The 26,414-nt window shown below is 37.4% G+C and overlaps 1 protein-coding gene across 1 annotated transcript in view; it reads right to left on the bottom strand.

Moving 5' to 3' along the window:
- The window catches only part of LOC306848087 (cytosolic carboxypeptidase 6-like), a 330,953-nt gene that overhangs the window by 1,660 nt on the left and 302,879 nt on the right, over window positions 1-26,414 (bottom strand). The window contains exons 10-12 of the mRNA XM_079382424.1: window positions 16,785-16,937; window positions 13,134-13,296; window positions 85-181 (exon numbers count right to left, since the gene is read on the bottom strand). Coding sequence (XP_079238550.1) covers window positions 85-181; window positions 13,134-13,296; window positions 16,785-16,937 — 413 coding nt within the window. The remainder of the gene's footprint in view (window positions 1-84; window positions 182-13,133; window positions 13,297-16,784; window positions 16,938-26,414) is intronic.

The raw sequence follows: 26,414 nt of genomic DNA, 5'->3' as shown, positions 1-26,414 counted from the left end.
TTCATAAGGATATGGAAAACTAAAACAAACCCAAGATCAGTGCCATTGCTGTGAGATAATGAAATATGTTATTGCATCGTGCACCTGTTAATGTGTCCTGTGAGTTTGCTTTCATCTATGAGGCTGTTCAGTTTGTAGTAATCCAGGAATGTCCGGGCCACGTTTCTGCCCAGCTTCATGTCTGGATGAGGAAATTAAGGAACCTTTGTGATCACATAAATGATTATTACTGTACACCTCTCAGCTGTGGAACCCTACACAGATTGGGTTTTTTTGTGACCTTCATATGCATATATATTGGTCTTTTGACTGTTTTATTGTCATTGCTAAAAACTTGCCAGCATTGAAGAGTCAAATACCTTGAGCCCACTCCAGCAGTCTGTCTCTATTCCTAAAGAGACAGTTGACAACAAAGCAATATTGGAACGCCTCCTAGGCCCCAGCACAGTTAGAGCGTCTGATCCCTCGGAACCTTTAAATCTCTGTTCTGACGTGCCACTTTTAATTGAAAAATATATAAATAAATAAGAGCCCGATTTTCTCCCATCTCGTACCAATGCGACCATTTGCAGTAAATAACTGGCCAATACCCAGCAGAGCAATGTGGAGAGTAAATAAGCGGGATAGGCGAGCCAGCGCACAGCTCCTCGTGAGGATAAATCAAACGCCCCTCAGTCCAGTCAGCCAAAAGGAAAAAATGCATCTCATTCCTGCAGTTACTTACAGCCGAGCTTTATTTAAATTCATGCATCTACTCCACAACCCCCCCACAAGCCTTTCTTCCACCGTGCCCATATTACAGAGCACATCAATTACCAAAAGCACTGCATCAAAGAGCTGTGAGGGCACTTACAATGCAGCTGAAAGAGTGGGAGCCGTTTAACTCCAACAACCACAAGCCAGGCGAACGTTAAACGGAAATCATTTTCTTTTAACCTAAAGGAATACTTCATCCGCAAATGAAAATTCTGTCATCATTTACTCACCCTCGTGTCGTTCCAAAACCGACCGACTTTCTTCCGCTGAACACAAAAAGAGACATTTCAAAGAATGTACAGGATATTTTTTTCCCCTGCAACTACAAATAATGGAGGCCGGCACATTCAGGCGTCAAAAAAGATGCCAAAGAAGTAGTTCATATGACAACATACAATAATATGATCATAAAGAACAGAACGAACCAAATATCTGCCCTAGCTTCATTTGGTGATACAACAGAGCTGATGATGTCCAGCTGAACAAATTGAGACAGATCTCGTTTTGGTTGAACTCGTTCGCAAAAGTGGTCTGAATGACTCATTCCAAAATTAAACTGTTGAAGTTTTCAAGTTCAACATCTCACTAAAGATGAGGATTATCAGTGAATAATACCTACCATTTGTGTTTGTTCCTCACAAAATATACATAATACATGAGTCTTATAAACTGCTTTTGTGATTCATTAATTTATTGGGGTTTTTTGTAGCTAAAAATCTCCATTACATTATTTTAAATATCTTTTTTTGATAGGTGACCTGTGTTTTTAAACTGTAATTTTTTTTTTTACAAGATTTCAGAGAAAAGTTTGATCTTGTGATACAGATCATACAATCTATGTGTGTTACGGACTGTGATGGATGTCTGTGTTGCAGGACACTGGCTCAGAATAGATGTTCCATCATGATCTGATAAGGAAGGTTTTCTCCAGCTGTGTGTTGTGGTTAACGGGCTGCTCTTTTGGGGCCGGACACTGTTGATGAATGAACACAGAGGTGTTATTTTTCACCTTTGGCTGTCAGACCTTTACTGATGTTCTGAGATGACATGTCTGACTGTCAGGGCTGTTGGAGTGAAACAAGAGCCCTGGAAGAAAAACAAGGTGCAAAGCGGTTCAGTCGTTTTTTATTTTTATTTTTCCAATTTCTTCTAACAGTCAAAAATCTGGTCACATAAATCCCGAGGCCATGGCTGGAATTCTATTATCCAAAGCTGTTAACTCATAAACAATCCCTCCTTGATGGGAATGCACCAAAGGACTTTCTGTCACGTCTCGTGCATGTAAATGACACGCACATATTCACACCCTAAATGACAATTCAATCCATTCTCTACTCTGATTTACTTGTGCACTACTGTGTTATTCATAACCGCATCAATCGCCAAATATATTATGACCATTTGTCAGTGAAATAAACAGGCGCTCGACATGACCTTGATTAGCAGAGAGGTCAAAGCGTCTGTGTTTAAACCTTCCATCTGAGCTCTCGGATCCAGCCGTTTGCTCATCACCCCCCTGCTCTCTGTGGCCTTGACAGCCACTGCAGTGTACGGAGCCATTCTGGGTTCCATCCCTCACCCAGCAGGCTGATGGGAACTCTCTCCATGACTCCAGCCCCTGTCTTCACACCCCATCTGGCCAGGCTTGCAAACACTGCAGCCCTCCAAAAACAACGGCTATTTTTGGATGCTGGGCAGGGAAGATGGCACGGTTCACTTTGAAAGGATGACGCAGAAGACATGGCATGACATGGCATTTCTGTTATGTTTCTAATGTGCACCGTATTGATTAAGCAATAGCGTAAAAGACCACAAAGAAAATGGCTACTTCTGTGGTGCTCAATTGGTTTTGCTTTGTGGCAACTCAACACAGCACCAAAACAGTTTATTACGCAAAATGTTGTAATATAGAAATAAATTAAAATAATACTACTACTACTAAATGAAAATAAATATGATGATATTGTAGGAAATTTAAACAGAAAAATTAATGACTGAAATGTATAATAATAATAATAAAATTACTTAAGATAACAGTGTTCAAAAATAAATATATGGTTTGATTATTATTATTAATAAAGTTTTAATATATTTACATAAGGAAATTTACAAAATATCTTAATGGAACATGATCTTTACGTAATATTTGAATGATTTTTGGCATAAAAGAAAAATCAATAATTTTGACCCATACAATGTATTTTTACTGCTACAAATATACCCCAGCGACTTAAGACTAGTTTTGTGGTCCAAGGTCACAAATAAGAATACAAAATAATAATCATTATATAATCCAAAATAATATTACTATGTAACATTGAACAAAAATGCAAAAAAGTAATTAAGACAATATTATGCAAAATTAAAAGTAGTTTAAAATGATATGCAAAATTTTTAAAAGTTTGTTTTAGAATAATAAAATAAATAACCCCAAATAATATTGCTATGCAAACTTAAACATGTTAATATTAATATTAAATAACAATAATAAAGTTACGTAAAATACACGATTGTTTGTTTTAAAACAATACAACATAATACATTAAATAATCGAAATAATAACAGTAAGAAAATGTTGAAATAATAACATAGCTTTTATAATAGCTTTGTTGTAGCACTTCTCGGAACAGACTAGCAATCCATTTTTGATTTGCAACCCACCAGTCGAGATCCACTGGCCTTTTGTGTTATCAAGTCTGGCAGAAGCAACAAAATATTATGCCAAAGTGTCCTCAAATCTCTCTCATCCATGACATCTTTGCTTTGACCTCGTAAAAAGTTTCATGCTTCCCCTCGATAAAGAGAAACTCTTCCAGCCAGCGGGTATGTGCGTATGTGGAGCCCTGACAGAAATAGACAGGGACCCTGCCGTGTGCAGATGGCCTCTCCACTCGTGATGTCACATCATACCCATTTATAACAGGAAATATGTGATGGAAGGTCTGATGAGGAAGAGGAGAAGACTTCATCAGCATCACAGCTGTGAGCGGGACTCTCCTGCGCTCTGATTGGCTGTTGGCCACGGCCCAGCAGCAACCAGAATGCCTAGAACAACCTGGAAGCAGGGGGAAATGAGAGGTACTGCCAGAACGTGGGATGAGGCCTGTGGAGGGCCGGAATTTTCCAAAACATCCACCGTTCCACCTGGACGGTAGACGAGAGCTGTTGCATAATAATGAGGCATGAAGGTTAGGCATCCCGTGTGGTGAAGTGATCACGATCGCATAACAGAAGCCAGACTGCAAACATCATAAGACAGAATTACTCTTCACATTTAATCACTCAGATGTGAAGGGAATCCTAATAAATGGGGGGGAATTTTGTTTAGAATTAAACAGTTTAACATTATGAAAATAACCCCTAAGCCAGATGTTCTCAGTCATTTTTATATATATAAAAATTGGTCTGTGACTATTTGTAAACTAACACATTTTACTATTTAGTCTACTATTTCATTATTATAATGTCAGGGTTTTCAAGAAGTTGTTAAAAGTGGATCAATTAAAAAATAAAAAAATAAAAAACACAAAATGAGCACAAAATCTCACCGGCTCTGTAACATTCAATATGGATCGTATTTGGTCTTAATGCAAACAAGAGTGCTGGATTTTGCACAAATAAGTGCAAGCTGACAGTACCAGCTGTTTTAGGGCACTCAGTCTGTGATTCTTCTGCATATTCACCCTTTGCAGCAGCTGGCTTTGTGTGTGTTTTAGCCTACATTTCACATAATATTTTAAGAGAAGCTGTATATTTTATATCTATATGCTAAAAAAACCCAATAAATATCCCTATAAATCTGATAACCTCAGCCCTATTTTTAAAATAATAATAATAATAAGTTTTTGCCATCTACATGATCAAATATAAAGCAGTTTTATTTGTATCTTTTTAAAAATATGATATATGCATGAATGGAAATACAACAGTTCAAAAGGCTCTAAAGTCTAAAATCTCAGCATGGCTCTTCACACTATGTTGCAGAAATCTGGAGGTTTCATTTAACATATTAATATGCCCAGATTTTTCCCAGATATTTTGTAGCAAGAATCATTTGCACAATGCTTCATACTGTGCAACATATTGTGCTATTTTTAAGTGTGTTCTTCATGTAAAGTTGAATAAAATACAGCTAATTCTCTGTCTAAACAGAAATTCCAACAGAAATGTATACATTGAAATAATGAGAGTAAACGTCTAGAAATGGCAGCATGACTTAAACACCACCGCATGACATATTATCAAGCAGTCAAGTTTTCAAATGCCCTTTCTAAAGTCTCACAAAAACTATTTACAGATTGAGCTATAGAGCATTTTTGGGTTTCTCGTGGGCTTAAATGGGTTAAGCAGTCCGTGTCATTGATGCGTGTGAGGTTTTTAAAGTCATCGGCATACGCTCGGATGTTTGGATCGATCGCCGTCTTTGTTGTGACTCAAGGAAGAGCCTCCAAGGGGCTGATGAGACGAGACGGAGATGGACGTTTCTATGGCCTGGCAAATCATTTGTTTACCGGACTGTGTATCTGCATGCAAACGCTCCCACACAGACAAACGGACAATGATGGCCCAATGACAAGAAACAAGGAACCCTGGTCTGGAGCCGGCCGTGTGTTAACAAGCAGACAAATTAGGGACAAGAGTGGCATCAATACAATGGAGTGACAGGCCTGTCACCGGGGTGTCACAAAGTGCCAATTAACAATGCTAATTAAAACAGTAAACAAGAGCACATAAAGCACGCAGTTATTGTCTCCCTGCTGCTCGAACTCTCAGTAAGCACCTTTCGTCCGGCCTCTGTAGGGCGAAACCGAACAGCTCTAGAGGACAAACTCTGGCTTTGGAATCGCATCTGGCAGGAATCAGAGCAGGAAATTTTAATAATGCTTCCAAAGTGCCTCAACATTCATCTATGTATTTAATCAAATACATCAACGTGTCACGCACACAGACATGCATCCAGACAGTCTGCAACGTACATGATGTTACTTGGCAGACCGCTTACTGCAATTTTCCCATCAAAGACGGCCCTGCTGTAGTGTTAATGGGAAGGAGATGACCATGAGCAGTGGTGCTAAAGGGCAGAGATAAGCACTCTGGTATGAAGTATTGGCTATAAGAGCAATGCAGAAGTACAGTGGCTGGATTGGCCACAAGCCGGGTCCGACTGCACCCACACAATCAAATCCATTTCATGCCATAAAGCTCTCAAAGTCCAGAACACTGCCGTATCTGATGACCTCTCAAGACAATCTACTCAGCAGATAGAGAGTGAGAGAGAGAGAGAGAGAGAGAAATATCCATTCTGTTATGACCATTAGAAGTTTCTTAACTCACACTGGAAAACACTGAATGCATCTAAACCCATCTAAACCATCAGTCAGAGTATAAAACAACGATCTGATTGAGAACCGACAACTGATGACAAAAACACATCTTATTTCCAAACATCCGAATCCTTTTAAAGGGATAGTTCAGCCAAAAATGAAATTTCTGTCATCAAATATCCCATATATTATCCTGAAAAGCGTTTCAACTGTTTTTGTCCACATAATGAACGTCAATGGGGTCCAAAAAGCATTGGACAAATGTGACATATGTCAATATTTGTGTTCCACAGAAGAAAGCAAGTCATGAAAATTAAATGAGTAAATGATGACAGAATTGTATTCTTGGGTGAACTGTCCCTTTAAGTGTTCACAATAGCAAGTAATTAAAATCTTAATTTATCACTGCTGCAGACATGCTACACATAAAAATTAGGAACAGCTAATGAGGCATTAAGGGTGTTGCAGTGAGAAAGACACTCTGAAACTGTAGCTTGCGTAGCTAGCTATTTATAATTTCATTTAAATACAGCCAAGCTAGCTTTTAAAAAAAGGTAACACTTTAAAATAAAGTCTCATTTATTACCATTAATATAGTTAACATGAACTTAAAAATTAACAATACTTATACAGCATCTATTAATTACAGTTCATTGTAATTTTAACATTTACTACTACATTTAGTTAAACAATGAACAACTGTAATTTATTAACTAAGATTAACAAAGATTAATAGGTGTTGCAAAAAAATACAGCTCATTGTTAGTTCATGTTTGCTAATGCATTAGCTAATGTTAACAAATGAGACCTTATTGTAAAGTGTTACAGATTGTTGTTCCAGGATCAACAAAGGACATTGATCCAGGAATATGTCTGTCTTGGGTAAATCACGTTAAGCCTTCTGCAAAGCATGCATATGATTTCCACAGTCTTGCTGAAGCCTGTGTATCCCTACATTGTTGTATTACAGGTTACTGTTAACTCAATTTTCTGGAGGATTTAAAGACCTCTCATCCTTTTTAGCTTGATTGAAAGGACTAAATTTCAAATATACAGTATAAATACGGCCTTGTATTATCATGTTTGAAATGCTATTATTTGGTATTCAAAAAAGGCCCTTCTTATGTTCTTCACTACACCTCTGTCAATCGGGCCATTGTTCAGGCTGAGCTCATGTCAGCCATTGGCAGTTAACTTGAGGATCAACAGAATTGTCTTTGGAAAAGGCTGTGACTGATGTTAAAGGCAGCTGGATCCACTGAGCTGCCTGATCCGATATTGTGCTTGTGCTGGATAGCTTTATATATACGGCTCATTCTCAAGACTGCAGTGCAACATTTAAGCTCGCTGGATCCAAACCGAAGCGTCTGACATTGAAGGGTGGTGCTTGATTGAGTGGGACTTTTATAGTTTAGCCCAGGGATAACAGCTCTCTCAGTAGCCGTCTGTAGCCTAAAGGACAAAAGAAAATGGCACGGTCGCCATAACACGGTGCGTTTTTTTCTCTTTCACGCTCCCTTCATTGATGACTGGAAGTAGAAGACTTGTTAACCTGTCAGTCGGTAAAGGGCAGAGGCGAGATTATTGTGAATGTCTCTCTGAAATATTCCCCATTTCGGGTGTCTAGCACTGAGCCTAATACTAATCTTTACCCAAAAGTTACGCTTTAACCTTAACATGTTGTTTCGTTCAAACACATCTTTAAATGCCACTGTAATTTTAATCAATCTCTAAGCATAGATTTGATTACGTCATTGAAAATATTAACACAGATATAATCATCTCAATCTGAAAGGAGAGATCAGAAAATGACGCATACAGCTAAATCTGCGTCATTTCATCCCTTAAAATGACTAGCTATCGTAATTCTAATCGATCCCCAAGCACAGTTTGCTTATGTCATAACAAATATCTCCAGAAAAAGCACATCAGAAAGGATTCTAACATGGATAACGCACACCAGCCAAAGTGTGTCTGCACCACAGATGACTGCTAAACTCAACAAACCAAAACTTTATTCAACATTTTCTGAAGTTCTTAGGACGATGAGCACTGAGACATCCGTACAAAGTGATTTGAAAGTCACAGAGTGAGCTTGCTCCATCAAAGCATCCAGCTGGGTGTTGAACGAGATCCCAGACTCACTCGGCGCTCACCTGTTTTCGACATTCTAACGATGGTGTGTTATCAGAACTTCTATCCCACTTTTTCAAATTAATTCGTGAACAGCACGACTTGGACAAAAAACATTATATTATCCCTCATCAATTAGGTTGTTTGGTTGCAGATAAATGACGATGAATGTGCATTTAAAGTGAGATTACTAACAAAAGCAAATATCTTTCATTGAACTGATCATCTTTAACAATAATTAAGATTGTTCTATAGCTCAGAGATTAGCAATCAGGATGTACTTTTTATTTTTTTAATTATATATATATATATATAAAGCTCCTTATAAGGTAATTCAGGTAATTCACATACATGAGATTTGGTGTCAATGATGAAGATGTGGGGGTACTTAAAACAGTATAGTGCTATAGCTAGATGTACACACATTCGTTCAGGGCTCATCGCGCTAAAAGGTCATTTCAAACCACACTCTATGCTGTCAATCTAAATTCATAAGATGTCATAACCACCTGCAGCAGCTTCGTACAGAGGCACCTTGCCGCCACAGGCATTAACCAGCTTATATCGCCCAGGGGATGCTGGGACAACGATAAAAATCGGTTACAGGTTACCAACGACCGGGCCATGCATCCATCATAAATTTCCTGTTTTGTGTGACATTACAGGTGGTAATAAATCATTAAATGTGCTAAATTATTCCCTCAGTGCTGCTGTTCAATATTATGATATACTCGGCATTCTATAGCAAGACAACTGTGGAGCAAAAATGTGAGAAATTGAGCCATTTGACTAAAGGATCTTTCAATGTCTTCAGTCACGAAATGCAGCATTATGGAGTGTGTGAGATCTCTATCCAGGTGGTGCCACTGTCAACATTAGCAGTACATTATGCATGTGTGTATGGGTGTGTGTTCGTTTAGTGAGGTTAGGAAAGGTGAATTAATTCCTTTGCAGGTAATTATAATGTTGTCATTGTTTTGGTTTTTATCGGGGAGTGAAGTCATGTCTGTAAAGGTCTCTGCTGATAATTTGCACGCTCCATAGACCTGCCAACCGGCCTGTAAAAAGTGGCATGTCACATTCTGGTAACCTCTTTGCCCCCAATCTTTGCACTACATGCCACGGCAAATACCCATCCACTACTGGAGGCTGACACCCTCAACCCTCGTGTGCCCCACACACACACACACACACACACACACACACACACACACACACGCACGCACGCACGCACACGCACACGCACACACATCTACAATGTAATAACCTTTTAAAAGTCACACCATATTCAGTTTTTCCTCAATTGTTTAGCCATTCTATTACACTAACACTTTTCTTTTTTTAAAGTAATGCCAAAGACCCCCAAATATGATTAAAATATAAAGTTAGCTACAGAATATATTTTCAGACCAATGTTATTTTAGTTTCACTGACATAGTATTATAGTTTTGATTAATATTTTGAGTCAGCTATTTTTATATTTTCAGTTTTTATTTTAATTTTAATTTCTTTTTGTTGTGTCATATTAGCAGTTTATGTCTATATAGTCTTTTATCCATTTCATTTCAGTTTGAGTTTGTAGTTAGTTTTATTTGTTTCAGTCATTTACATCAAGTTAAATTATAAATAAAATGAAAACGTTTCCTTTGTTCTTACTTTATAAAACTTACTTTATTTTATTTCAATGAACATGTTTTATTTTATTTAATGAGAATGACTATTTTATTGTTTTTTTATTATTAACTATAATAACCCTGTTTTAGGCTCATTTATGCCAGATTTATAGCTCTTTAAGAATTAATACACACAATGATATAAAAAATATTATTAATAATAATAATAACAATAATAATAATTAATAATTAATAAGCTATATAACAATCAATTTAATTCCTTATAGTATAGAAATGCACTATATGTTACAGAATATGAAACTATACGTTTTCATGTTTTTGAAGCCACCAAGAAAAACTGTATTTGTTTTGCTACGCTAATCTATCTTCCTCTATTTCTATGTATAGCTATACATATGAAGGCCAAATTTAGGAAAATGTCATCATAAACATATTAAAACATGATAAAAAGTGAATTGTCAGAACATTTAAAGCAGTTCTCACTATATGAAAGGCTCATAAATTAAAGGCTTTTTCTGAGCTCATAAAAGGCTCAGAAAAAATTCAACAGAAAGGCTGTGTGTGCTCAACATAGAGACTGTACAAATGATCTCCCGCTAAAACATGCAACCGAGTGTCAGGCTTTACTAAAAATCTCACACTCTTCTTCCATGGCAGGTTCCTCATTGTTAGCTTGTGTTTTGCACACCTAATAAATAGCACAGCCCACAATCAGCTTTAACCTGTCGCTACTTCACAGCACAGCTGTTTTAAGTGATGGGGAAAAATGCTGTTTCAAGGAGAGAGGCCTCACAGGTAAGTTATGACTCTTTCCAGCAAGCTGTAAATTGCCTTTTTTGTTGTTTCTATCTTTTCTCTGTCACTAAGGGAAAATAATCTGCAGGGCTGTGGAGTAATTCTACATGGATGGGTTTCTTATTACCGCGACTGGAGCAGCTGGGCCTTGGAGATGACAGCCCAGCGAGGCAGCAGGCGAGCGGAGAGAAACGGTGAAAGCGATGAGGCATCAGTCAGCAGCTTTACTGCTCGCTCTGAGATAAACACCCAACAAATAAATAAATTAATGCAAGAGAGGCCTGTAAATATGAGCATCTAGCAGCTGGGTGCATGACAGAGCGATACAGGGGTGAAACGCTCACATGTGCGCACACACACAGGCACACACACGCTCATAGTAAAGTTGCACTCGTTTGCAAGGATCGGAACCCTTTTCCGATCACTAGAGGGCACTTAAGTTACACACATCTTGGGTTTGCACAAAGACACCTTTTAGCTGTGGAACTCACTCCTTTATATAGAGTGGCTTTCAACCTCAGATTCAGATATGAATCTGCACAGAGCACCAAAAAAATAATAGTAATAATAAAAAAATAAAACCTACACTTTCCCAAAAGCTCTCTGGTTTTGTATTGATTAAGTATTATATAACAAAAAGGTGTTGATTTAGGGTCTTTCATCTCAGTCCCCTCTAAAAATCTGTGATTAACTTAGCCATGAATTCTTCAGTAATCATTGAATGTACTTATTAAATATTATCCTTCTAGTCAGTGCTGTAACAGATCAGATCCGACATGTTTGAAATATTAGGTATTTTAAGTCAGCTGAACATTATTCAAACTCCTATCCTCTTCAAGTTAAAGGAATACATATTCCCTAAATGAGTCCATGTGAGTCTAAAATCCTAGAATTGCCCCTAATCTTACTAATGGATTGTACACCTGTCGGTGTTTGCACAGAAGTGGATACACTGTATCCACATCGACACGACTCAAAGACGAGCGTTTCGGCGCACTTCTGTTGGCCGGCCGACATCGCTCACGTGTCTAACAGCCAACCGGGTCAACAAAGCCTTGCTCTCTGACAATGATTCCTAGAATAATTAAGAGATCAATGAGTGAGCGTTGCTCGGGGTAAATAAGGGGATGGAGTTGTATGACCAGCATGCAGCTTAAATGCAGGGAAGAGAGCCGAGCTTCAATAGAGTGACATTATCACCCCAGCCTTCATTATCGAACCGTGACGCCACCCCAGTATGCCGCTCGGTGCACCTACATTAGAGAGATAATTTCAGAAAGTGAGACAGCAGCACAAGTCATTGGCTTTTGTCTACTGAGCTGCAGCATCGATTCGAGAAAATCGGGTCTTTACACCAGCCATATGTTCCTCATGAGGGGGAAAATTCAATGAGAGTGGAGTTCTCGATCGCTCTAGTTGGAGCAAGAGCCTTCAGGGAAGATGCATAGTGACCAGGCTGTTTGTTCGTCACTGAACAAACCAACTCACAAACAACCTATAACCAACAGGAACCAGCTCCACTTCAAAGCCTCTCTGTCAATAACGCAAACTGTGGTTCCTGTATCTAAACACCCAGAACTTAATCAGTTCACTATGAGACAGAACAAATTTGTAGAGGCGAAACAAAATGAGAAGTTCGTCCTTCATCTGATCATTTTATCTTCCCTTCCTCCTTCAGACAGCAGGAGGCTTCAGGGTCAGAGATACCCAAGGAGAAACAGAGAGAAATTGAAGTGTAAGAGGTGATTTATAAAAACCGAATAATGCTACAGTATCTGATAGCATTCCCATTAAACCCAAATCCTTCACTATAGCGACTATTTTGAGATGTGACGTGAAAGGAGGCAGACAGGGCAATACAATATACATACCATTCAAAATAAATAAAAAGTTTGAGTTCGGCAAGATATTATGTTTTTGAAAAAACATTCTTATGCATACCGAGGCTGCATTTATTTGATCGCAAACAGTAAAATTGTAAAAACAATTATTACAAATTAAAATACCTGCTTTCTATTGTAATATATTTTACAAAGTTTCAGCAGTCGTTACTCCAGTTTTCAGTATCACATGATTCTTCATAAATCATACTAAAATGCAAATAAGCTAACATTTCTTAATATGCAGCTTAATATTTTTGTGGAAATCACTATATATATATATATGTATTATACTGTATATTATGATAAAGAAAGTTCAAAAGAACAAAATATTTGCATCAACAAAAGTCTTACTAAACCCAAACTTTTTAATGGTACACAGAAAAATTTTGCTTTGAAGCAGTTTGCACTCAGAAAATCCTAGTAAATTTCACAAATATTATAAAGAAACAGCAAGGAACACAGCGAATTAAGCATTCAATTTTGAAGTAAAAGGTTTTTCTTGTAAAACATACTCCAATAATCTTTGATTTACTTTGAACTTCAAATTCCAAACATATATTTTAGTGTGTAGTATTATATTATCAGGTGAAGGTGGAATAAAAGGATACAGCCATCCTCAGTGTACGGCTCAGGTGAGGTGCTTCCTGCTGTCAGGTAGCTGTAGAAGGAGACCTCCAGTGTGTAGCAGTATGATGTGTCATCCAACAGACCACCCAGGAACCGTCGGCCGGTACCAGCCTTGACCATATCACGGTTAAACGATGTACTGGACTGGAGAGGGCACACAAAGACACAACATAACAAAATGATTAATCACAGTAAAACACAGAGAATAGAAACAAACAAAGAGACATGGAAGCAGGGATGTTGTTTGTTGTGTTGGTTGCTTTGAGTAAGGAAACCATAGAAAACATTGCTGTGATTGGCTGATAACCCTTTCGGTGTTAACCTATTTGAATGTCAATGGGTCAAACTAGTGAAAATGGATGGAGTAAACAGCTCACCTACTCAGAAATCGCCACGTTTGATTTTGTCTGAATATAAATCAACTTAAAATTGCTTAGGGGAAAAAAATCTGAGAATGAGTGTTTTTTTTTAGTGAGCACACAGTTCGGTTAAATTAAAAGGGTATCTCTTCCATACCTGCAATGATTATGACACCTGCAGTGTTTACTGAGGATTTGTTGACTAATGGTCTGAAAAGACGGTGACTATAAATTATAGATGAACAACAGTCAGTAGTAACAAATAAAAGCACAAAATATGGTTGTTACTATTTTTGTATATAGCCATTAGTTTTGAAGCAATGTAAAAAGTGTTATTTAATGTTATTTCAAAAGGGAAGTACACAGGGAAATAAATCAATAAATAAACAAAAATGCAAAATTAAATAAAAGATTATATATAGATTATATAGACAGACAGACAGACAGATAGATAGGCACAGAGTTGTCACGAGAAAGAAGTTATTGATTGGATTGAGTAAACTATTTATGGATTGCATTGGATTGGCCTAATAATTTATGCCACTTTGTCCATTACAGAAGTACTTAAGTATGCTGGCAACTTTTCCCTGCTCCACTTTTCCTGCAGTTGTGTGCTTGCTTACACTGCACTCTCTGTGCCTTTCCATGGCTCAGCTATAATGGTTGGTAAATGTTTGCTTTTGCCCAAGAAAGGTGACTGATCTAGTGTCAGTGTGACGTGTAGCTGGTGGCTAAGTGCAGTTGAGACATGACTCTCTCCAGAGGCAGCTCTCCCTCAATATGCTGGATGAACTTTGGGATGGTTGTGTGCTGAATAGGCAGAGAGAGGGGCAACATGCCAGCTGGAGACTAGCCCTCTATGCCCTCCTGTCACCACACACACACACACACAAACACACACAAACACGTAACGATGCTTCAGAGAGCTTAGCTTCAAAACACACACGATGCATTAGATCAACAAAGACAGAGCTTACCCTTAAATTGTGCACTCACTCACACACATACAAAACACAAACAGTATTTATAGAGGATCATAAATAATGTGGTGACATTTTTTTCAGTGAAGCAGAGAATAGTCATAGGCTGTGAAAAGCGGCTCTTTGTGTAAGAATGAGAGAAGTTCTAGATGGGTGACTGGGCAGTAAAGGTTAGTTCTCTGCCTGTATTCTGCTGGTTGAGCTACTGAAATGTCACACTTCCTGCATGCTGAAGGTCACTGTTGCAGGCTGGAGGAACTGCATGCTGACAAAGAGAGCGACACAGAGCATTAGGGGCCGCAGGGAGGGGAGAGGGGGACCTCCACAATGGGACCATAACTGGAGTAAAACTGTAGGTAAGCAGAATACAGCGCTGTGTTGAGGTCACACACACACCCCTCTGCCCTCCAGGAAGCAAGCGCATCCATCTGTGCATCCATCCATTCACTTGTCCACCTATTAATCAATTTAGCAATTTTCCATCAATCCATCAACACATATTTCTATCTATCCACCTATCGACCGCTATCTGTTTGTCTGTCTGTCTACACATCTATCTACCCACATTTCATCCATCCTTCTAATTTCCTACCTACCTGTACTCCAATTCATCTACCTATCAACCATCTATCACCCATATATGTATGCATGTGTGTATGTATATATATACACATCCATCCATCCCTCTACCTATTGATCTACATACTCTATCTACCCATCTGTCTGTCTATCTATCTATCTATACTCATATTTCTAACCATCTATTCACCCACATTCCTATTCATCGCATTTTCCTATCTACCATCTATCTACTCATATTTCTATCCAACTTCTTACCTGTCGAACTGCTGTCTATCTACCCATCCATCCATCCTCAATCTGTTCATCCTTCTATCTATTATCTATCCATCCATATTAATTTATACATTTTGTATCCATCCATTCATCATCTGTCCATTCGTTTTTTATTTATACTATTTTTTTATATATTATCCAGAAGTTTATCTATTAATCTCCTATCAATCTTTGCTTTTTCCATCCATCTATTTGCTTTTAATCACAACATCATGATCACAATGATGAGGCCAAAGATAGAAACAGCCTCTGGAAACTAACGGAGCCCAGAAGAATAGATCAAGAAAAAAGAATGCTGAAAGTGTGGAAGGGGTGCAATGAGCTGGAAGACACATCCATCCAAACAATCCTTCTGAATACAGACGACAAATAAACCAGAAGTAAATTTGTAAACAAACAAAGCAAATAAAGACCAACCAATCTTTTTGATTCATGTTATCCCATTTTGACACTGAAAACCATGTGGAAATTACCTATTAATATAGCTGTCAAGTGAAAAAATGAGAAGGGGGCTGAAATATAGAGGATTCGGTCTGTGCCGATGAGCAGACGCAATAATGTCTCTTCAGCTCTGTGTTATGAAGGCACTGGGTGCACGGATAGCTCATGTATCTTCTCAGACATATATAAGCGTGTCCTCATCAGCATGCGGTTCCCGACTCATCCAAAAGAGCTTCACCGTGGAAAATGTTTAAAGTGTCTCTGCTCCTCTCATATAGACACCTCATCAGCAATATTGAGTCTGGTTATTGTCTTGCTCTGCAGAATTGAAAAGGTTACTTGCCGTACCCTGGAAAAATAAGCTTGTGTTGATGCGCTTCGTCTTGGAAACCAAAAATTTGCTAATTTATGGGGTGTATTGAATTTTTTGTGAAAATACCAATAACGCTTTTCCATGCGCCGTTTGCTAATGAGTATAGAGCTGAGAGGGAAAAGGCTGACAGAGATGAAATTCAGCCAATGATTTTCTTTTGCTGAAGAAAAGAAGAAACCTATCAGCGTAACTATAGAGTGGAACTTTAATGTTTTCTGGTAACGTCATGCACTGCATTTTGCCATTCTTAATTTTAATTTCCATGCAGTCACAAATAATGCAACATTAACATATTAATAATTTATAGGATATTACACACTGTATTTTTCAGAAATTGGAATAAATCTATAGCCTAGTAGTTAGTGAATATGCACCAACACAATAAAGAGACAGTTCAATCAAAAAATAAAAACTTACAATATTTTAGAATGTTGTGGTTCAAAACAACATTACATTTTTCAAAATGTTGGGCTCCACAGAAAGAAGAAAATCACATGAGTGAAGTAAATCTGAGTGAGTAACTTAAGACAGAATTTTCATTTTTGAGTGGCCCATCCCTTTAAGCCAAGGTGTTTTGCAAACAAAAGAGCACTAAAAGTACATAGTAATACCCATTAGACTTACAAGAGAGAAGTCAGGCGCATTTTGGCACAGGAGTCGAGGAAAGACAGCCTGTCTCTGCCCTCTCTCCTCTTCCTCAAAGACGTTACCATACATGAAGCCGTTCATCATGGTGGAGTGGGCGTGCACGTCGATGTAAAACTCCAAACTCACTTTCTGTAAATCACATGGAGAGAGACACGATGATTGAGAGAGATCAGACAGACAAGTGGAAAGATGAACAGGCAGAATATATCCTGTAAATAAAATAGTATTTAAAATAAATAAATCACCACATTATCAACAAAGAGAAAAAAAAAAAACTTTATAAAAAAGATAAGGATTGTTTTAAGGCTTATTCAAATGTACATTCATATTCATACTATTCATATACATAATATATAACAGCTCATATGTTTGTACTCAGAAAGAAATTATTATTTTTTAAAAAGAAAGGATGCGTTTAACTGATCAAAAATGATAGTCAATAAATTTATAATGTTACAAAAGGCTTAAATTGCAAATAAATGTTGTTTTTTAACTTTAAATATATCAAAGAATCCTGAAAAATAGTTATTTATAAACAAATATTACTTTTACTGTATTTTTGATCAAATAAATGCAGCCAGTCTTATAAAGATCCCCATTTTGTGTTCCATGGAAGGAAGAAAGTCACACAGGATTGACATGAGGGTGAATAAATGCTGACAAAATGTTCATTTTTGCAGTTAACACAAACAGCAAGTGATTGACTGTCCATAGAAAAACAGAGCAAGCAAACATCTTAAATATTAAACTATCAAACTATGCTGTGGTTTCACATCACCGATGCTTCGAGTGCAAAAATAAGCACAAGCATTATTCATCACGGTCCTGTGAAAGAGCAACAACACTCCTGGGTGTTTTATAGAACAGCTGTCACAACTGCCATAGTTTAGAGGGATTAATTCATGTTCCTGAGTCAGCAAGCGAAGCAGGCGTGCCTCACTACCTTAACCGCAGGCCGGATTCAGGCGTTTAATGCAGAATAAATGATTAATATGGACCGGGAAACTCATACAATAATATTTGTCAGCAAAAAAACTCACAGAGCAGAAATTCAATCCGGAAACAAATGGCAGAGTGTCACCAGAAAGAAAGATCTCAACAAAGACGACGACCAAAAACATGTATAGACTTCTGTGAAAGCAGTATAAAAAGATGTGAAAAGTGTTTACATCCTCAAAAAAGCTTTTACAGTGTTCAAACAGTGGACAATCCTTCAGATACGCTCCCTCTCAAGCCTCCCACACACCATTTTGGCTCTGTGTTGTCTCAGTTTCAGTCTAACAGCACTGCAGTGCAGGAAACTGCCGCTCCATCATGGCTGCCACATCATTAAGCTTGCGCTTGGCAAGATGATGAGAGAGACACACTTGTGTGTGGTTTTGTGTGGAGAGAGGATCATGCTGTCGAGCAGAACAAGGTGTCGCCACACGGAGGGCTGCCGTTTGATGCGCCTCGTCTGCGCGTGTGTGTGTTATTGTGTGTGGGAGGGAGAGAAAGAGTGAGTCACGGCGCTTCGGTGACAAGGCATCAAAAGGAGCATCCAGCTACGCGTATCTATATGGCCACAAAGTAATGGCCATTTTGTTTGAGGCTGCCTATCTCTCTCCATCCGTTGTGTACATTGTAAGCATCTGATGCAGGCATAATAGGGCCCACTCCTCTACCCTTTGACCCCCTCCCGCGCTCTCTCCATCTACACCGAACCTTTTCTTTCTTCATTACGCATTCCGAAGCACACCTCGAATCCCGCGGGTCGTCGGGAGAGGGAGGTAAAGCAGAAGTAAGGAAGAGAGAGAGAGAGAAAGAGAAACATCAGGAGTCAAAGACCGAGAGAGAGAGAGAGAGAGAGAGAGAGAGAGAGAGAGAGAGAGAGCGAGAGAGAGAGAGAGAGCGAGAGAGAGCGAGAGAGAGAGAGAGAGAGAGAGAGAGAGAGAGAGAGAGAGAGAGAGAGAGATGAGAGTGGGGGGAGAGATCGGGCAGCACCCGGTGCTTGAAATTCCACTCACAGCCAAAGCAATTTCCTAGTGAGCGCAGGGCTGTCAGGCCTCTGATGGCAGGCGGTGAAATATGGTGGCTGAGAGTGGGGCGGCTGCACGCATGCCAGTCTGATGGATGGAGCCCGCAAGGAAGAGGGAGAAACAACACACAGACAAAAAAAAAAAGAGGAGGAGGAGGGAAAACGAGAGAGAGAGAGAGAGAGAGAGAGAGAGAGAGAGAGAGAGAGAGAGAGGGGCACTGGTCACCGTTAAAGTAGATCCATCAGCTCCTTCAAGGGGTTCCCAGTGTGCAGTAGAGGTGGGTAACTGTCTAATCGCCCACATACTCGCCGTGCATTTCAAAGTCGGGGTGGGGCCGCTGACTTTGCTCATATGTATACACGTTCACACATACATTTATGACCTTTTCTCTTGCTCAAAGAGATGCTTAAGATCACACACTGTGTAATGGCAATGTATGCGTGAAGTGCTCTGTTCCTTCAGCAAGGACCGTTGGCTCATTTTGCACCGTTAACAACATAATTAAGAGTGGAAATTAAATGGCCTCTTCTCCTCTTTGCAAGAGCTGTTCTCTACCTCCGGGTTAGAAGTAACCTTTCAACACTGATGTGGGACCAGGTGCTTTCTGTCATGGTGCTGAGCTCTTGGAAGACAAAGAAATGAAAGGTGAAATGCAAAAAAAGGAAGACTTTGGGTCATTTAATACCCCATAAAAAATATATATATATAAAATAAGGAAATAGTTTGTTAAATGGATTTGATAAAAGACTAAGATGGAAGTTAATTTGAGGACATGGAAAAAATAAAAACAAATTAAAATACTATTACTTATTATAAAAAATATGAAGTGTATGGAATATTTCTATTGATACATCAGTGTTATTACTGTTAACTAAAATTATTTTGGTAATTAAAAAAATATAAATATTAGATGAATAGATATTCAGATATATAGAAATATACTGTAAATATATATATATATATATATATATATATATATATATATATATATATATATATATATATATATAAAAAGGCCAAAAACATAAAAAAATTACATGTAAATATAAAAGCAAATTCCAAATATTAATAACTCTTATAATAGTATATAAATAATGCTAAAATAACTTATAATTTAGAATTGAACATTTTTCTGTTTAGAAGTGAGTAGAACCCAATTTTAGACAAAATAGCAACTTCTATTTAAATATTTAAATAATATTTAAATATTATGAAATATTATACACTATCAAAAATAGCCTAAAAAACATTCATTGTATAATGTACCTCTATGATCATGTAATTCTAATACTGTTACAAAAATAAAATAAATATGAATTTCATATTCAAATCTGTGAAGTGAGTATTATCAGAGAATTATAAATGAGTATTTTATTATAGTAAGAATGGCTGATCTGTTGTAATACTGATATTATAATAAAATAAATATAATTTCCCTAAATTATATTTTTATCCATTTTATTTATTATATTTTTAATTATATTATTATCCCTAATATAATACTCATTTATAGAGTTATATAAATGAATATTATATTATAGTAATTATGACTGATCTGTTCCTTTGGTATAAAAATATAATTTTCAAGGTGAAAATTACATCCGTCTCGAAATTCCGACTTGATTTTCCTTATGCAATATCAAGGACGCTCATGTCAGAAAAGTACAGTCACCATCTACAGCCCTCAATGTCAACAAACAGACAGCCAATCACACACTCTTAATGTGCTGTCAATCAAAGGTGGACAATACTCTGCTAGCTTAACGCTGATTGATTGTTCAATTAGCATCCGTCTCTGACCTCCAGATTTGTTCATTTGAATTTGTAATTAAGCAATTAAGGACAATTAAGAAATTAGGAATATGAAAATAGAGCATAATTTGAATGTTGACGTGTTGAATATTCAAGTACATATAAAAAAAGGAAGTTAATACCCATCACACTTTTTGCATGTGAGGATAGCAGGCAAACGTCTATCTGTTCCTTTGAGTAGAAATGGAAGGTCAAAAGAATTTAGTCGGACGAGCACTTATCTAAGGAATAGTAATTAGTCTGGGCTGTTAAGGCCCATAAATGCTCTGCTTATCTGTATGAATTAAGAAATGGTACTGATTTAAGCAGGATTAGACGCTGATGCATTTAATCACAAAGCACTTAGCATCAGCAATACCTATGAAGAGAGGACGCAACAGATTCTGTTCGCTCAGAAGTTTGTCCATCCTCTGCAGACGAGGGGAAAAGAAAGAGATTTTGATAATGCAAGACTTGAAATACAGTTGTGATGTGGAAAATATTCTGATTGAGGTCAAAACACACAATTACATGCAAAGCGAAAGCAGAAAAGGAAAGATGGAAGGCGTCTGTGTGAGTGATCTTTGAAAAGACAGCGTTCAGATTATATCTTGCTTTTCAGATGTTTGCCAGGGTGGAAAATGGCAGCGCTCCATAGTGCAACAGTTTCCATCCTCCTTCCTTCATTAGACATGCTTACACAGCTCTTCAGCACAACAAAATAGCTCAAATAATAAATATTTCTGAATGTTGTGATGACATTCATATGTTCTCACACACACACACACACACACACACACACACACACACTTAGATATGTAATATTAATACTGTTATTCGGCAAGGGTGCATGAAATTGATCAAAAGTTAAAGTAAATATTTTTTAAATTGTTACTATTTCAGATTCTGTTCTTTTAAAACTGTTCTCAAAGAATCCTGAAAATGATCTCGGTTCTGACAAAAAAATATTAAGCAGCACAGCTGTTTTTAACACTGATAATGATGAAATTTTTTTCTTGAGCACAAAAATCAGCTTATTAGAATGATTTCTGAAGGATCATGTGACACTGAAGACTGGAATAGTGCTGCTGAAAATTCAGCTTTGCCATCATAGGAAATATATTTAAATAGAATACATTATTTTAAATTGTAATATTATTTCACTGTAATACTACTTTTACCGTCAAATAGTTTTCACTGTGTTTTTGATAAAGTATTTGAACTGTAGTGTATAATTTTTCATATTTGCTTTGAAGTGGCTAAAATTGTGGAACCATCATATTGACCAAACAACCATTATTGCCAATAAGATTCAGAATGGAGAGGAAATGCTGATAATACAGAATAACCATTTTTATTTATATGAGGGAGCGACTGTGGAACTAGCATGATTTTTAAGAAACATAACAGTCAAATAAAAGCTTAAGATTAAAATTCAAAGTCCATACAATTTCTAACCAAATACCAGAAGCTCATCTAATGTGTTTCTGCCTTCTCTTATAAACAACACACTTAAAAACATGAAAGGGACAGAGAAAGAAAGAGAGAAAAAGACAAGTTCAGATATTTCAGTGATTCACTGAATGTGAGATGATGGAAGGACAGAGGACAGGAAGTGATGATGGACGTAAATTGCCCGTAAATCTCAGAGATCGCTAAGAAAGGTGCGTCTGACACCAGAGGTCTCAACTCACTCTTTCTCTGTCTTTCTTTCTCTCTCGTTCTCTCGCAAGACTGCTTTCTGCCACTATCAGAATCACACACAATGGCTCATACACACACACACACACACACACACACACAAAAAGAGCAGCAACCACACAGGGAAGGGGGGTTTTCAAGGTGTAATATTCATCTGGCCAGTCTGACAGGATCTAATACATTTGTTTCAGACGGAAAATTAATTTTCTAATATTAAAAAGGTCAGAAATGAACCATGGCAATACCGGCCCTTTTGTCATCTTTAACAAATTATCCAAAATGCTGTTGTCAGATTGGTGGGGATATCTGGGCCATGATGAATGATCGAGGTAATCAGCCAATCAAAAAGAATCCCTCTCTCTCCATGATAAATGGGCTGGAAAAACAGCGTTTTATGCGGGAGATAGGTCCATTTGTTTCCTTATTCTTTCCCTCCCTCTCTCTTTCATTTTTCCTAAACAAATACTTGGTGCTCATGGACAGATTATATACACCTGCATCACTAACTTTGAGTCATTTTCTCAGCTGCTCACTCAAGAGTGTAATATGGCGAATTGTTTCGGTTTAAAAACCACTCAGGTGACTTTAGTGCTCAAAGAGATGGATTGAACACAAAATCACATCAATGATGTGTTCAAAATGTACCTAAATATGGGCTTGTTTCTGGCACAAACAAAAAAACTTCAATGACACCAGTGAAAAAGGGCAATGAAAACACTTAGCATTAATAAACTGAATAATTAGGACCAAAATAGCTGTATCCTCAAAGCAAATACAAAGTCATTGCCAATATCAGTTTATGTAGAAATGCAATAAACTTTATATTAGTAACTGGTATAATTTGAGCAGTGCTGTGTAATTGGTGTAAATTGCTCTTTCTGCCAGCACAGGTTTAAACATTTTCGGCTCAGAAAGCTATGCAAGCTAGTGTGTTAACCAAGAAAGGTTTGTGCAATTAAAAGGTGAGTGTTGTAGATTAGCATGCGTTAGCTTAGCATGGTCTTTGTTAGCATACAGGGAGTGGGGAGCTGGTGTGTTGACTTGGCACTGAACTCTGCCTGCTGTTGAACCAGTCGCAGCCTTGCAGACTAATTAATATCCATGCAACAGTGTTTGTGTGCAGTTGAATACGAGAGCGTGTCTGTCTTTAAAAAAAATTAAAAATCAGGAGGTGCTTAACCTTCAAAACATTATTTTTTTCAACCCTGTTAGCCATATGTAAATGCAAGCAACCTAATTTGTGTGATTTTGCTATTGCATTCAAACAGTACATTTACCAAAATATTTATTACAAAAAAATAATAAAAATAAATATGATTATTGATACTGTGCTGATAATGGTCAAATATCAGGTCAGATTCAAGGACTTACACAATATTAATTAATATGATTTAATTATAATTTTTATTATAAAAAAGTAATAATATTTGTATGTGTGTGTACACATAACACATATATACAGTATATGCTAACATATGTTCTATTCATATACAAATTAATATTTAAGAAATTATAGAAGTATGTTATACAAGTATGCCTTAAATTCACAAGTAAATATTTTTAAATTGGTAAAAATCTATATTTGACATTTTTCTATAAATCTAGCTATAATGTTTAGCCAAATAACCGTGAAAAAGTATCATAGTTTCCACAAAAATATTAGGAAGCACTACCATTTACAACATTTATTATTAGAAATATTTCTTGAGCACCAAATCAGTGTATTAGAATGATTTCTGAACGATCAGGTGATACTGAAGACCGGAAACTTAAAAATACAGCTTTGGCATCTCAGGAAAAAAACTAAAACCAAACCCCAAAAATGGATTTAAAAATAAAATAAAATAAATAAAAAAGGGTCAAAATAATATTATCAAATAGTGTTTCTTTTTAAGATACAGATATCTGACAAACAAATGAATTAAATCGAATTACAAATTTTTAACTAATTTTCATTCTAGTTTTATTTTCGTAATATAACAGTCTGTTAAACATATCTAATAGTTCTCGCGCTCAAAAAACAAACGAACAAAAAAATGGCAGTTATGCCTCTAATGCTTTAAAGGGGACCTATTATGCTCCTTTTTACAAGATTTAAAATAAGTCTCTGATATCCCCAGAGTGTGTATGTGAAGTTGTAGCTCAAAATATCCAACAGATATTTTTTATGAAATGTTAAAATTGTTAAAATTGCCACTATTAGGGTATGAGCCAAAACGCTCTGTTATTGAGTATGTTGCTTTAATGCAAATGAGCTGGTGCTTCCGGAGAAGAGGGCGGAGCTTCAAGAGCTCACGCTCTAGCATTAGCAGTGCTAGCCTTTGCAAATAAACATCCCACGATTAGTACAAGCCTGTTATCTTTACAGAAAACATACTCTGTTTAAAAGTCAGTCATCTGATTGTACTATGAATAATACATTTGCGTTTATGAATTACACAGATGGGGAGCACAGCGGGATAAAAATAACATAGCATGCCATGCACCATGAGACCAGCTATCACAAACTTTATAAGTCCCACTCGTGATTATGAGCTCAACAAACTGAAGCGATCGACTCGCATTGCTTTCATATGCAACTTTTAACTACCACATTCCTATAGAGTGCCAAGAAGCTCTTTCAGAAGGGCAATTTGGAAAACAAACGCGTGACACTTACTTTGTCTGGAGCTGACGTTTGCACACACAGCGTTGGTATTGATCCCTACACGTTTTGGAGATTTTACCAATTTGTTTCCGGGACATTTCCTTAGACAATGAAACTTAAGCACAGCTTCCTCAGGCTCAGATGGAGGGAGTCTATGGAGACTCCTATGTTCATTAGTGCATCCCAAACACAACACTTGAAAAGCCTCTTTGACGCTGACATTGTATATCTCCAGCAGCTACAGAAAGTAATCAGTAATGGCAGAGGCGGACATGCAGCTTCTCAGTCAGGGCTGTGTTTATAGTAAAGCTGAAGATCTTTGCCTGAACCCAACAGGACCCGACAGGTTCGGTTGGGTTCGGGCTTAATTTATATCATTTTACACGGGCCCGGGATGTTCTTGGCTGGTGGAAGATCAACAAACCATCCTACCCAAAACTTCAAAAATTAGCCAGATCAGTTCTATGCATCCCGGCCAGTAGCAGCAGCAGTGAAGGGGTGTTCAGTGCTGCTGCACCATCAGTGAGCGCAGCACCGCGCTGAAGCCATCTACAGTGGATTCAATAAATTTCCTCCACAAAAACATTAGCCTAATTTTGGTGAATAAAGGTTTTTCAAATTATAACTAAATATTAATTGAGTCTTAAATGCATAATAGAGTATGTAGGCTAATGTTGGCATTATTCTTTTATAAAATTTCAGCTGCTATTCACCGTCGCGCTGAGGCCGGATTGTGGAGAGAAGTGGCGAAGCAAATCCTGCGTAGCCTTTATCTTAATTTTGTTATTGCCAAATACCCATCTTAATTTAGAATTTATCTTATTTTAATTTGTTAAGAAAGACTCATTTTTATTAGCGCGTTGGCCTATTTATAGGCTAAGTGTATGCCTAGGCCTATTTAGAGTGCTGAGATGTTACTTATTTTATTTCTTTGTTTCAATTTCCAAGTCTATTATAGCCTATGCTAGTCATGAATAAATTGTTAAAACATGTATGACTCATTCTTGAAAAAAGGCAAAAGAGCTGTGTGCGTGTGCACATTTGAATAATGTCGTGTTCGGGCTTTTAAAAAGCTGTCAATCAATGCACTTGTCGGGCTTGGGCCCTGTCAGGCCTAACTTTTAAGGCCCGATTACAGCTCTAGTCTATAGGACAGCGTCACAAATAGGCGGAACTTTTTCCCCTCAGTGACGTGAACAGAGGGAGAATCTAAAACAGCTCATTCTGAGAGACTGTTTATAATTTTTTTAGATTATAATAAAATGAGTTGGTGGATTTTAACCATTATAGGCTGGTTGTTTTCACACACTGCGGCCACACAACTGTGTTTTAACACATTATAAAAGTGATTTTTGCATAATAGGTCCCCTTTAACAAATAATGGGAGACCAAAGAGTACCATATTGGTGGAATGTGCATGTGGGCAGTGGGGGCACTGACCCCCTGTCA

The sequence above is a fragment of the Barbus barbus genome, assembly GCF_936440315.1.
Source record: "Barbus barbus genome assembly, chromosome: 28".
NCBI classification, from domain to species: Eukaryota; Metazoa; Chordata; class Actinopteri; order Cypriniformes; family Cyprinidae; genus Barbus; species Barbus barbus.
Note: the sequence above shows the minus strand (reverse complement) of the source record. Positions and strands in the feature narration are given on the sequence as shown.